The 15,312-nt window shown below is 42.7% G+C and overlaps 1 protein-coding gene across 1 annotated transcript in view; it reads left to right on the top strand.

The window, feature by feature from the left end:
* Positions 1-15,312, top strand: part of slc6a5 (solute carrier family 6 member 5) — a 48,056-nt gene that overhangs the window by 12,174 nt on the left and 20,570 nt on the right. The window contains exons 3-5 of the mRNA XM_055154387.1: positions 68-218; positions 3,577-3,708; positions 5,010-5,183. Coding sequence (XP_055010362.1) covers positions 68-218; positions 3,577-3,708; positions 5,010-5,183 — 457 coding nt within the window. The remainder of the gene's footprint in view (positions 1-67; positions 219-3,576; positions 3,709-5,009; positions 5,184-15,312) is intronic.

Below are 15,312 nucleotides of genomic sequence, written 5' to 3'. Positions count from 1 at the left end.
CTCTCTCTCCTCTCTCTCTCTCTCTCTCTCTCTCTCTCTCTCTCTCTCTCTCTCCGTCCGTCCGCAGGTAGAGGACGAGGAGGACGAGGGTGGAGACGAGAACAAAGCTCGGGGAAACTGGTCCAATAAGCTGGACTTCATCCTGTCGATGGTGGGCTACGCCGTGGGGCTCGGGAACGTGTGGCGCTTCCCGTACCTCGCCTTCCAGAACGGCGGAGGTGAGGGGGCGGGGCTCGCCACGGGTCAAAGGTCAAATGTCACAAACCGGAACCCGGGAGTTTCTGCAGAGTTCACGAGTCAAACGTCAAATAAAACTCGAGAAAGGAGGAAATTCAACTCGTCCTTACGACGAACAAAGTCGTAACATTTCAACATTAAAGTCGTAATTTTACGAGAATAAAGTCAAAGTTAAATTAAAGTTCTAATATTACCAGAATAAAGTTGTAATAAAATCAAAGTCAAAGTGAAAAATGCGGCAGAAGAAGAACCTTGTTTTCAATATAAACCAAAAATAGAAACGAACAACAATTTCCTTCATTATTTGCGCCTCCGGACTGAACCAGGACTAAACCAAGACTAAATGAGGTCCGAGACCAGACCGGGACTGAGACCAGGACTTAGACCGGGACCAGACAAGGACTGAGTCAGGGACCAAGACTGAGACCGGGATCAGACCAAAACTGAGACCAGGATTGAGACCGGGAACAGGACTAGGACTTAAAACAGTTTAGTCCTGGTTCAGTCCTGGTTCAGTCCTGGTTCAGTCTTGGTTCAGTCCTGCATTGCATTTTAAAGTCATGGAAACGCCATTTCCCATTTCCGTGACTTAAACCAGGACTAAACCGTTTTCAGTCCTGGTCTGGCCCCGGTCTGAATCCTGGTCTTTCTGGTTTGGTTCTGGACCTGGTTTAGTCCTGGTTTAATCCTGGTTTAGTCCTGATTCAGTCGAATGAACGAATGATACACGGATTCTTCTCCTTTTACAAAATGCTCCAAATTCTCCATTCTCCACGAGCAGCTGATTTTCTCCTGATATTACAACTTTATTTTGACAACGACTTTATTCTCATAATATTACGACTTTAATGTCGAAATGTTACGACTTTATTCTCTACCAGACCCATTGTTTTTTTGTGTTGTTGTACTGAGTTTGTTCCCGACCGACGTTTTGTTCCTGACGTTCCCGACGTTGTTTTGTTGACGTTGTTTTGATTGTTCCTCCCGACGTTTGTATTTGACATTGTTGTTGACGTTGTTCCCGAGTGTTGTTCCGACGTTGTTGTTCGACGTTGTGTTGACGTTGTTGTTCCTGACGTTGTTGTTTCCCGACTGTTGTTCCCGACGTTGTTGTTGTTCCGACGTTGTTGTTGACGTTGTTGTTCCCTGACGTTGTTGTTGTTGTTCCCGACGTTGTTCCCGACGTTGTTGTTCCCGACGTTGTTGTTCCGACGTTGTTGTTCCCGACTCTGTTCCGACGTTGTTGTTGACGTTGTTCCTGACGTTGTTGTTGTTGACGTTGTTTGACGTTGTTCCCGACGTTGTTGTTCCCGACGTTGTTGTTGTTGTTCCCGACGTTGTGTTCCCGACGTTGTTGTGTTCCGACGTTGTTCCCGACGTTGTTGTTCCCGACGTTGTTGTTTCCGTTGTTGTTCCGTTGTTGTTGACGTTGTTGTTCCCGCGAGTTGTTGTTGTTCTTCCGACGTTGTTGTTTGACGTTGTTTCCGACGTTTGTTCGTTGTTGTTCCGACGTTGTTCCTGACGTTGTTCCGTTCCGACCTGACGTTGTTGTTCCTGACGTTGTTCCTGACGTTGTTGTTGTTTCCTCCGACGTTGTTCCCGACGTTGTTGACGTTCCCGACGTTGTTCCGACGTTGTTCCGACGTTGTTGTTCCCGACAGTTTGTTGTTTGACGTTGTTGTTCCTTGACGTTGTTGTTCCCGACGTTGTTCCCGACGTTGTTGTTCCTGACGTTGTTGTTCCTGACGTTGTTGACCCGACGTTGTTGTTCCTGACGTTGACGTTGTTCCCGACGTTGTTCGTTGTTGTTCCTGACGATTGTTGTTGACGTTGTTCCTGACGTTGTTCCCGACGTTGTTGTTCCCGACGTTGTTCCTGACGTTGTTCCTGACGTTGTTGTTGTTCCGACGTTGTTGTTCCGACGTTGTTGTTGTTGACGTTGTTCCTGACGTTGTTGTTTGTTCCTGACGTTGTTGTTGTTGACGTTGTTGTTCCGACGTTGTGTTGTTGTTGTGACGTTGTTCCGACGTTGTTCCCTGACGTTGTTGTTCCTGACGTTGTTGTTCCGACGTTGTTGTTTGATGTTCCCGACGTTGTTGTTCCGACGTTGTTGTTGTTGTTCCCGACGTTGTTGTTGACGTTGTTCCCGACGTTGTTGTTCCCGACGTTGTTGTTCCCGATGTTGTTGTTCCCGACGTTGTTGTTCCTGACGTTGTTGTTCCCGACGTTGTTGTTCCCGACGTTGTTGTTCCCGACGTTGTTCCTGACGTTGTTGTTCCTGACGTTGTTCCTGACGTTGTTGTTCCTGACGTTGTTGTTCCTGACGTTGTTGTTCTGACGTTGTTCCTGACGTTGTTCCCGACGTTGTTGTTCCTGACGTTGTTCCTGACGTTGTTGTTCCTGACGTTGTTTGACGTTGTTGTTCCTGACGTTGTTGTTGTTGTTCCCGACGTTGTTGTTCCTGACGTTGTTCCCGACGTTGTTGTTCCCGACGTTGTTGTTCCCGACGTTGTTGTTCCCGACGTTGTTCCCGACGTTGTTGTTGTTGTTCCCGACGTTGTTGTTCCTGACGTTGTTGTTGTTGTTCCCTTGACTGACGTTGTTGTTCCTGACGTTGTTGTTCCTGACGTTGTTCCTGACGTTGTTGTTCCTGACGTTGTTGTTCCTGACGTTGTTGTTCCTGACGTTGTTCCTGACGTTGTTGTTGACGTTGTTCCTGACGTTGTTCCCGACGTTGTTGTTCCTGACGTTGTTCCCGACGTTGTTGTTCCTGACGTTGTTGTTCCCGACGTTGTTCCCGACGTTGTTGTTCCGACGTTGTTGTTCCTGACGTTGTTCCGACGTTGTTTGTTTGACTGACGTTGTTGTTGTTCCTGACGTTGTTGTTGTTGTTGACGTTGTTGTTCCCTGACGTTGTTCCTGACGTTGTTGTTCTGACGTTGTTGTTCCTGACGTTGTTCCCGACGTTGTTGTTCCCGACGTTGTTGTTTGTTGTTCCTGACGTTGTTGTTCCTGACGTTGTTGTTCCTGACGTTGTTCCCGACGTTGTTGTTCCTGACGTTGTTGTTCCTGACGTTGTTGTTCCTGACGTTGTTGTTCCTGACGTTGTTGTTGCTGACGTTGTTGTTCCTGACGTTGTTGTTCCTGACGTTGTTGTTCCCTGACGTTGTTGTTCTGACGTTGTTGTTCCCTGACGTTGTTGTTCCTGACGTTGTTGTTCCTGACGTTGTTCCCGACGTTGTTGTTCCTGACGTTGTTCCTGACGTTGTTGTTCCCGACGTTGTTCCTGACGTTGTTGTTCCTGACGTTCACACTGTGTCTCTGTCCCTCGGGCTCCAGGGGCCTTCCTCATCCCGTACCTGACCATGTTGGGAATCGCCGGGATCCCGATCTTCCTGCTGGAGGTTTCTCTGGGACAGTTCGCGAGTCAGGGGCCCGTCTCCGTGTGGAAGTGCATCCCGGCGCTGCAAGGTAATCTGCCCTGGACCTGTGAGGGGGCCCGGAGCCGGAGGGGAGCGGGGCAGACGCACACACCCGGGGGCAGGGGGCAGGGGTCATGGTGGGACAAACCCGTATGATACTGGTGACCGATACGATACTGGGGTCCAATTTTGGCTTCCACAGATTGAGTTAAAGTGAAGTTTGGACTCAGGGTTTTTCTTTTCTCTGTTTCCCATTTTCTACATTTTAGACACAAATAAAAAACATTAAATATACGAATCAGAGAGACGGAATTATGTAATAAAGACAAAAAAACAACAACAAAAAATAAGCTGTACTAAATACTTTTGGAAGAACAAAGTGTGGAGACTTTGAGGATTTGAATATAAAATATAAACAAATATTTAGTAGAGTTACTTCACTTTTTTCTTTGCTTTATAATTCCATATTTCTCACTTCACACACGTGTGCTCTTCTGTTTGTGTCTGAAATGTGGAAAATAATAAAAATAAATTAAATACATAAAAAAAAAAAAAATCACCAAATGAGAGCGTGAGTCCAAACCTTGGACTTTTGTTTGTGTAAAAATCGATGTATTTAGACGATTCTTTCCTGGTCGTTCTTGGCCCAGAAAGTCTCTGAATATTTGAGTTTTATTTGTACAAAATTCTTTTGTGTTTTCCTCAGAGAAACTTTAGACACATGAGGAGATTTTATTTTAGTCTAAAGGAAACAGACGCTGTTTTCAGCCTCTGGTATCGGCCGATATCGGTATCGGCACACACTTAAAGCTGTAGAATTGAAGAAAGAAAGCTGGATTTAGTTCAGTTTAATAATAAAAGACATTTTATTTTTACGGATCTTATTTAAACTCAGAGACGCTGCACAAACAGAAACATTACAAAAGTGTGTTTAATGTTTGGAAATACTCTCTTATTATTATTATTATTATTATTATTATTATTATTATTATTATTATTACTAGTTTATTTTATTTATTTTTTATATATATTTTTTTTACAAATTGTATTCAGGCTTATAACAGTATTATTTTTATTTGTATTTATTTTTACTATAGGTATTATTATTATTATTTTTTATTTTTTAATTGATAACAGTATTATTATTATTATTATTATTATTATTATTATTTTATTTTTATTTTTATTATTGTGAAGGTGCTGGTGTTTAGTGTGTGTGTCGTGTGCGTCGGCCCTGTGTGCGTCGGCCCCGTGTGCGTCGGCCCCATGTGCTCCGTGCCGCCCCCTTGTGTGTTTGTGTGTGTCTCTGCTCGTCAGTAACGCCCTCTTGTGGTTGTCTTTATATTGTAGGTTGCGGGATTGCCATGTTGATTATATCTGTCTTGATTGCCATTTACTATAACATTATAATGTGCTGGACTCTGTACTACCTGTTCGCTTCGTTGAAGGGGACTCTGCCGTGGGCCACGTGCCGGAACGACTGGAACACGCTCGAGTGCAAAGACAAAGACATGCTCGCGCTGGGTGAGTGCTTTTACTTTTCGACAACATTACACACTACGGTCAAAAGTTTGACAACACCGCACTTTCTCCAGTTTCTCCCTGTTTTTTCCATTTTCCTGTTTGACCAAAATATTTTCTAAACTGTCGACCTTTGTCAGATCTAACAGCTGAACTCACTCGTGCCTCGTTCTTTTTGTTGAGAAAGTTCTCCCCGAGTCTGTTGCAGAAGTTTGATAAATGTCTGGCACTTGTCGGTTGCTTCACTCTTCAGTCTTCAGCTCGACAGGTTTAAAGGGATGGTTTGAGTTTTATGACATGGATCTGTGTGTCGTCCCCGTGAGCAGCGTCGTGCGTCAACACTGACTCACCCCGACAGCGTCCGGCGAGTCCAGATACTGACTGTTTTCGGTGCTGATGAAAGTCGTCTGGCAAGTTCGCTGGGGACATTAAAATAAAGTGTTTTTCTTCTCAAAACAATCTGTGTTCAAAAGAGTGAAACATTTGCGTCACAAAACCATCGTCAAATATAACGTCAGACCTCATTATCGCACTGTGCTTCTCTCATGAAATAAACTATGAAACAATTTAAATAGAAAACACCTTGATGAAAGTGACGTGAGTCTTGATGGGACCATAGGAAATCTCTTCGTGGTTTATGTTCACTAGACATAATTCCCGTCTTTTTTTTTTCGATAATTCCCTTGTTTGATCCTGATGAGTCATTTCCAGAGGAACAGTGAAGAAACGAATCGTTTTATCCTTTTCAGAGCTTCTACATCAGGAGAGTCAAACTCATTTTGTTCCGGGGGTCGTGTCCAACCGACTTTGATCCAAAGTGTCCGGATCAGAAAACTCATGTCATAAAAACCCCAAAAATAACAAGAAGTTCAAATATTTGTGCAGAGAAACACAAATCTATTACAGAAATCTTTTTTAATTGATGAACTCTTTCTTTAACAAAATATTATAATATTATGAACAACCTGAAACTTTAAGAAAAATACAATTTCAACACAAAGTTTGAACATGAACTTGTCTGTAAACAGGAATAAGTCCATTTTTGTTGTAAAATCCTGCACTCGGCTCCACTTTTCTCATGTTGGACATTTTTCTGATGAGGGTGTCACGGTCAACAGTCAAAACGATCGTCCTTTAAGAGCGTTTGGAAAGAGACAAGTCTTCATTTGTGCTGTTCTGGTGGGAGGGGCCACGTACAGAGACGCTGGAGACGCTGCTGTGATAAACACCACAGAAAATTAACACCATTTTAATAGAAAATATCATTCAAATATTTTAGTAGAAAATCAGCCGAGGGCCAGATTAAAGGTCTTGGAGGGCCGGATCTGGCCCCTGGGCCGTGTGTTTGACACCTGTGGTCTAGAACAACCAAATACACAATCCGGTGTCATGGCGGTGTAGGTACTGTTGCCATGGCGACACGTGACGGTGCAAAGCCTCTTATAAAGTTACGTTTTGTAGAAGTTTGACTGGTGATGTGACACTGAGTGATTTGCTGCTGATTCTTGAGTCTGTTCTCTTGTAAACACAGCTGCACTTCTTCCTTCTTACCTGGTTTGGTTTCCACGTTGAAGCCAAAGTTTCCTCAGCGCAAAGTCCGTGACAGGAAAACGGTGAAATGTGTGAGGAGATTCACACAGGTTTTAGTTGTTCCAGCCTGGAGAATCAAGAGTTTGCATCATGTTTTGGATATATTCTTATGTATCTTACACAAGTTTATATCCTTATGTCTCTAGTCTCATGTTCGCTCTCTCACGTCGCGTGTCTGAGCATGTAAACACTGACAAACACCTGAACAAAGTGATGGATTCGTAGTGATACAAACGGAGAGAAAATAGTGCCAAGCGATAATGAGTCTGACTTTTTATTTGATGATGGTTTTGTGGTGCAAATGTGTCACTCTTTTGAACACAGATTGTTTTGAGAAGAAAAACACTTTATTACACAGTCCCCAGAACAACTTGCCGGACGACTTTGATCAGCACCGAAACTGGTCAGTATCTGGACTCAGCTGAGGTGGTTTGGGCAGAGCTTGGACTTGTGTTTTGTTCTATTATCTTTTTTTTTTTTAATCCTCTGCCTGTTCAGTTTTTAACTTTTCTCCATTTCGAGCGACTCATTGGACTTACACGACTTGAATTACAATAAATAACTGGAAAAATTAGGTTGTTTTAAAACTTTTGACCCGTGGTGTAAATGTGTGTGTAAAGACAAAGACGTGCTCCCGCTGGGTGAGAACCAGGACTGGGCCATACGGAGCAAAATATATATGTGGATATATTTTGTTAGATCTCGATGTGTGTACAGGAAAAAGAACTCCCCAAGAAGTCCAGCAAAAACAAATCTGACAAACTCCACAAGGTCTTTTTTTACTGAAGTGTAACAACAACAAAACACTTCTGCCACGTTTAAGACGACAATAAAAAACTTGATTTAGCCTTAATAAAGCATGAATAAAGACTTAATTAATAATGAACAAAGACTTAATTAATAATGATTCACGCTTAGTAAATGTTTAAGAGAGGATAATTAGTCTTCACTTTAGAAAAGCTCTCAAAAAGTCTTAACAGAGAACAGCTGCCTGAATGATCATTGTGTGTTATTAGTAAATCATTCTCTCATGGCTTATTAATGATTAATAAATGCTCAAATGGTTAGTTCATGAGTAATTAAGTATGAAATAATTATGAGTAACTATTTACAGCACAGGCAAATTAAGTGCAAGTGCTAATTAAGGTAGTAATTAAATAGTTACTGAACGTGAATCATTATAAATTAAGTCTTTGTTCATTATTAATTAAGCCTTTGTTCATGCTTTATTAAGGCTAAATAAGGTGTAGTTATAAAGTGTTACTGATTACATAAATAATAATTTAACTGTAAAATATAAGAAATAAAACATATTTCCTTCTTGTCATTCATAAATAAAACAACTCAACTTATGGAAGAGAATTTGTTCCATCAGATTTTGAATTTTCAATACCACTGAATTTATCATTTTGAATGTTTTAACTCTAAAAAAAAGATGTTTGAATGACTTTTATTCTGAATTTTAGTTGCTGAAATTTGAAGTTTACTTGTGTGTATGTTTTAAATTCAAAACAGAACACACCGAAGATTTTTTCAAGCCCTGAAATTCAACAGTCGAAATTCAGAGTGTAAAATTTCGCAGTGAAAAATTTCACAGCAAAGATCCAAGACGCCAAGGCAGAAGCAATCGATCATGTGAGCGAGGAGGACAGAGGCGGTTTCCTATTGGCTGTTCTCATCTGTGGGCGGGGTTTACATTTAACCAATCAAACAGATGAGGTTTTGATGAGGGTAATTCTGACCAATCAGATCACTTCACTGCACCATTTCCTGTTTGTTAATAACTTTGGATCGATTGCTTAGGCCTTGACATCTCGGATCTTTCCTGCGAATTGTTTTGTTGCGAATTTTACACTCTGAATTTTGACTGCTGAATTTGAAGACTTGGAAATATTTGTGTTTTTAATATTGAATTTTATACACTTTGAAAATGTACACTTAAAATTTCAGAAACTAAAATTCATAACAAAAATAATTTGTGGGGAAGCTGGCCCAAGTGGTCAAAATGAGAGTCCAGTGCAAAGTTCTTTATTGGATCCTTCCAAGTCGTGGGCAAAATTATACACATATTTACAAAAAAGAACTGTGCTTAACTAAACAAAAGCAACAGAAAATAATGCAACAAATGAAAATACCCACAGGCACCTGGCTGCACTGATGGTGACGACCTCCTACTGATTAAACTGCCTCTACTTATACACCCCCAGAGAGGAAGCCCCTCCCCCTGGGTTCACACCAACTTACGGGGAAAACTGTAGCAGTTTCCTTTCCTTACTGGTGCTGCCTTCAATTATCTTCTGAAGCCTAATCCCCCTTTTAAACTGAACAGTGTCCAACTTAACTAGACACACTGAAACCAAAACTCTAATAACCCATTTGATAAAACAAAGAACCATTTCCGAGGCTTCCCCCCACATGGTCGGGGCCAACACCTCCCCGAGCCTATAAATATGGCTGCCAAAGGACACGCCCCCTCTGTTGTTCCCAGACCATGTGGAGTCACAGGTGAAGGTGGTGAGTTTAAACAGAAATGAAGGGATAAAACCAAATAAAATGAATTTAAAGTAACTGTGTGAATGTGATCAGTTAAACAAAGACTAAATAAAACAAACCCGGGATAGTTTTTATTTAGCCGTTTAGTTGATATGGATGTAACTGAACTAAGGTGAACCAGGTAAACCAGGACTAAACCAGGACTAAACCAGGACTAAACCAGGTCTAAACCAGGACCAAACCAGATCTAAACCAGGACTAAACCAGGACTAAACCAGATCTAAACCAGAACTAAACCAGGACTAAACCAGGTCTAAACCAGGACTAAACCAGGACTAAACCAGATCTAAACCAGGACTAAACCAGGACTAAACCAGATCTAAACCAGAACTAAACCAGGAAACCAGGACTAAACCAGGTCTAAACCAGGTCTAAACCAGGTCTAAACCAGGACTAAACCAGGACTAAACCAGGACTAAACCAGGACTAAACCAGATCTTAAACCAGGACTAAACCAGGACTAAACCAGGTCTAAACCAGGACTAAACCAGGACTAAACCAGATCTAAACCAGAACTAAACCAGGACTAAACCAGGTCTAAACCAGGTCTAAACCAGGTCTAAACCAGGTCTAAACCAGGACTAAACCAGGACTAAACCAGGTCTAAACCAGGACTAAACCAGGACTAAACCAGGATCTAAACCAAACTAAACCAGGACTAAAACCAGGACAAACCAACTAAACCAGGACTAAAAACCAGGACTAAACCAGGACTAAACCAGGACTAAACCAGGTCTAAACCAGATCTAAACCAGGACTAAACCAGGACTAAACCAGGTCTAAACCAGGACTAAACCAGGACTAAACCAGGACTAAACCAGGACTAAACCAGGACCTAAACCAGATCTAAACCAGGACTAAACCAGGACTAAACCAGGTCTAAACCAGGACTAAACCAGGACTAAACCAGGACTAAACCAGACTAAACCAGGACTAAACCAGGACTAAACCAGGTCTAAACCCTAAACCAGGACTAAACCAGGACTAAACCAGGACTAAACCAGGGACTAAACCAGGACCTAAACCAGATCTAAACCAGGACTAAACCAGGACTAAAACCAGGACTAAACCAGACTAAACCAGACTAAACCAGGACTAAACCAGGACTAAACCAGGTCTAAACAGGACTAAACCAGGACTAAACCAGGACTAAACCAGGTCTAAACCAGGACTAAACCAGGACCTAAACCAGGTCTAAACCAGGACTAAACCAGGACTAAACCAGGACTCTAAACCAGGACTAAACCAGATCTAAACCAGGACTAAACCAGGAACTAAACCAGGGACTCTAAACCAGGACTAAACCAGGTCTAAACCAGGACTAAACCAGGACTAAACCAGGACTAAACCAGGACTAAACCAGGACTAAACCAGGACTAAAACCAGACTAAACCAGGACTAAACCAGGACTAAACCAGATCTAAACCAGGGACTAAACCAGGACTAAACCAGACTACTAAACCAGACTAAACCAGGACTAAACCAGGATCTAAACCAGGACTAAACCAGACTTCTAAACCAGATCTAAACCAGGACTAAACCAGGACTAAACCAGGTCTAAACCAGTCTAAACCAGGACTAAACCAGGACTAAACCAGGACCTAAACCAGGTATAAACCAGGACTAAAACCAGGTCTAAACCAGGTCTAAACCAGGACTAAACCAGGACTAAACCAGGTCTAAACCAGGGTCTAAACCAGGTCTAAACCAGGACTAAACCAGGACTAAACCAGGTCTAAACCAGGTCTAAACCAGGGACTAAACCAGGATAAACCAGGTCTAAACCAGATCTAAACCAGGACTAAACCAGGACTAAACCAGGACTAAAACCAGGTCTAAACCAGATCTAAACCAGGACTAAACCAGATCTAAACCAGGATCTAAACCAGGTTAAACCAACTAAACCAGGACTAAACCAGGACTAAACCAGGACTAAACCAGGACTAAACCAGGACTAAACCAGGTCTAAACCAGGTCTAAACCAGGTCTAAACCAGGACTAAACCAGGTCTAAACCAGGACTAAACCAGATCTAAACCAGGACTAAACCAGGACTAAACCAGGTCTAAACCAGATCTAAACCAGGACTAAACCAGGACTAAACCAGGACTAAACCAGGTCTAAACCAGAACTAAACCAGAACTAAACCAGATCTAAACCAGGACTAAACCAGGTCTAAACCAGGTCTAAACCAGGACTAAACCAGGTCTAAACCAGAACTAAACCAGAACTAAACCAGATCTAAACCAGGACTAAACCAGGACTAAACCAGATCTAAACCAGGACTAAACCAGAACTAAACCAGGACTAAACCAGGACTAAACCAGATCTAAACCAGGACTAAACCAGATCTAAACCAGGTTTAAACCAGGACTAAACCAGGACTAAATCAGATCTAAACCAGGACTAAACCAGGACTAAACCAGATCTAAACCAGGTCTAAACCAGGACTAAACCAGGTCTAAACCAGGTCTAAACCAGGTCTAAACCAGGACTAAACCAGGTCTAAACCAGGTCTAAACCAGGTAAACCAGGTCTAAACCAGGTCTAAACCAGGACTAAACCAGGTCTAAACCAGGTCTAAACCAGGACTAAACCAGGACTAAACCAGGTCTAAACCAGGTCTAAACCAGGTCTAAACCAGGACTAAACCAGGTCTAAACCAGGACTAAACCAGAACTAAACCAGGACTAAACCAGGTCTAAACCAGATCTAAACCAGGACTAAACCAGATCTAAACCAGGTTTACACCAGGACTAAACCAGTACTAAACCAGATCTAAACCAGGACTAAACCAGGTCTAAACCAGATCTAAACCAGGACTAAACCAGGTCTAAACCAGGACTAAACCAGGTCTAAACCAGAACTAAACCAGGACTAAACCAGGTCTAAACCAGATCTAAACCAGGACTAAACCAGATCTAAACCAGATCTAAACCAGGTTTAAACCAGGACTAAACCAGGACTAAACCAGGACTAAACCAGGACTAAACCAGGTCTAAACCAGGTCTAAACCAGGTCTAAACCAGGTCTAAACCAGGACTAAACCAGGTCTAAACCAGGACTAAACCAGGTCTAAACCAGGACTAAACCAGGACTAGAACCAGGACTAAACCAGTCTAAACCAGGTCTTAAACCAGGACTAAACCAGGACTAGAACCAGGACTAAACCAGGTCTAAACCAGGACTAAAACAGGACTAAACCAGGTCTAAACCAGGACTAAACCAGGTCTAAACCAGGACTAAACCAGGTCTAAACCAGGTCTAAACCAGGACTAAACCAGGTCTAAACCAGAACTAAACCAGGACTAAACCAGGTCTAAACCAGATCTAAACCAGGACTAAACCAGATCTAAACCAGATCTAAACCAGGTTTAAACCAGGACTAAACCAGGACTAAACCAGATCTAAACCAGGACTAAACCAGGACTAAACCAGGACTAAACCAGGTCTAAACCAGGTCTAAACCAGGTCTAAACCAGGACTAAACCAGGTCTAAACCAGGACTAAACCAGGTCTAAACCAGGACTAAACCAGGACTAGAACCAGGACTAAACCAGGTCTAAACCAGGTCTAAACCAGGACTAAACCAGGACTAGAACCAGGACTAAACCAGGTCTAAACCAGGACTAAAACAGGACTAAACCAGGTCTAAACCAGGTCTAAACCAGGACTAAACCAGGTCTAAACCAGGTCTAAACCAGGACTAAACCAGGTCTAAACCAGGACTAAACCAGGACTAAACCAGGACTAAACCAGGTCTAAAACCAGGACTAAACCAGGTCTAAACCAGGACTAAACCAGGACTAAACCAGGACTAAACCAGGACTAAACCAGGTCTAAACCAGGTCTAAACCAGGACTAAACCAGGATCTAAACCAGGTCTAAACCAGGACTAAACCAGGTCTAAACCAGGGTCTAAACCAGGTCTAAACCAGGACTAAACCAGGAACTAAACCAGGACTAAACCAGGACTAAACCAGGACTAAACCAGGTCTAAACCAGGTCTAAACCAGGACTAAACCAGGACTAGAACCAGGACTAAAACCAGGTCTAAACCAGGACTAAACCAGGACTAAACCAGGTCTAAACCAGGTCTAAACCAGGACTAAACCAGGGTCTAAACCAGGTCTAAACCAGGACTAAACCAGGTCTAAACCAGGACTAAACCAGGACTAAACCAGGACTAAACCAGGTCTAAACCAGGACTAAACCAGGTCTAAACCAGGACTAAACCAGGACTAAACCAGGTCTAAACCAGGACTAAACCAGGACTAAACCAGGACTAAACCAGGTCTAAACCAGGTCTAAACCAGGTCTAAACCAGGACTAAACCAGATCTAAACCAGGTCTAAACCAGGACTAAACCAGGTCTAAACCAGGTCTAAACCAGGTCTAAACCAGGACTAAACCAGGTCTAAACCAGGACTAAACCAGGACTAAACCAGGACTAACTGGTAAAACTCTGCTGCGTTTCGTGTCGGGTGAACGAGGAATCACTTTCAGACTTTCAGACTCGGAGTTGTTCTGGTGGGAGAGAAGAACGGATGTGCAGTGATGTTCTCCAGCTGTGTGAAGGTCTGCGTGTGTGCGAGGGTCCCGCTGTGTGAAGGTCTGCGTGTGTGCGAGGGTCCCGCTGTGTGAAGGTCTGCGTGTGTGCGAGGGTCCCGCTGTGTGAAGGTCTGCGTGTGTGCGAGGGGGAGCTCTCCGTGGTGCTGAGCGGAAACTGCAGCGTCACAAATCCGGAGCCGGAGCGTCGAGATTTTTTTCGAGAAAACGTCCTCGTCCCAGTGGGTTTCGGAAAATTAATTTAGTCTTTTTATTACAAGTGAGAACATGAGTAAAAAAAAACTAAAAAAAAAAAGAAAAAAAGAAAAAAGAAAAGAAAATAACTTTTACACCATAAACACAAAGTTCACCTGATCCCAGAGTCACAGACACGACTCAGAAAACTACAACAAATCAAAGAAAAAAGGTCCTGGTTTAGTCCTGGTTTAGACCTGGTTTTTGGTTTACCTGGTGGTTTAGTTTAGTCCTGGTTTAGTAGACCTGGTTTCCTGGTTTAGACCTGGTTTAGACCTGGTTTAGTTTCCTGGTTTAGACCTGGTTTACCTGGTTTCCTGGTTTAGTCCTGGTTTAGTAGACCTGGTTTAGTCCTGGTTTAGACCTGGTTTAGTAGACCTGGTTTAGACCTGGTTTAGTCCTGGTTTAGACCTGGTTTACCTGGTTTAGACCTGGTTTAGACCTGGTTTACTGGTTTAGACCTGGTTTACCTGTTTAGACCTGGTTTAGTAGACCTGGTTTAGACCTGGTTTAGACCTGGTTTAGTCCTGGTTTAGACCTGGTTTACCTGGTTTAGACCTGGTTTCCTGGTTTACCTGGTTTAGACCTGGTTTAGACCTGGTTTAGACCTGGTTTAGTCCTGGTTTAGACCTGGTTTAGACCTGGTTTAGTCCTGTTTTAGACCTGGTTTAGTTTACCTGGTTTAGTTTACCTGGTTTAGACCTGTTTAGTTTCCTTTTAGTTTCCTGGTTTAGTCCTGGTTTAGTTTACCTGGTTTAGACCTGGTTTCCTGGTTTACCTGGTTTACCTGGTTTAGACCTGGTTTAGTTTAGACCTGGTTTAGACCTGGTTTAGTCCTGGTTTAGACCTGGTTTACCTGGTTTTCCTGGTTTAGACCTGGTTTAGACCTGGTTTAGTTTCCTGGTTTAGACCTGGTTTAGACCTGGTTTACCTGGTTTAGACCTGGTTTCCTGGTTTAGTTCCTGGTTTAGTCCTGGTTTAGACCTGGTTTAGACCTGGTTTAGACCTGGTTTAGACCTGGTTTAGACCTGGTTTAGACCTGGTTTCCTGGTTTACCTGGTTTAGACCTGGTTTAGACCTGGTTTACCTGGTTTAGACCGGTTTAGTCCTGGTTTAGTCCTGGTTTAGACCTGGTTTAGTCCTGGTTTAGTTTAGACCTGGTTTAGAGTCCTGGTGGTTTAGACCTG

Source organism: Boleophthalmus pectinirostris, unplaced genomic scaffold (assembly GCF_026225935.1).
Source record: "Boleophthalmus pectinirostris isolate CB_2022bp ecotype Guang Dong unplaced genomic scaffold, ASM2622593v1 HiC_scaffold_19, whole genome shotgun sequence".
Lineage (NCBI taxonomy): Eukaryota > Metazoa > Chordata > Actinopteri > Gobiiformes > Gobiidae > Boleophthalmus > Boleophthalmus pectinirostris.
This window is presented reverse-complemented; position numbering and strand designations above follow the sequence as displayed.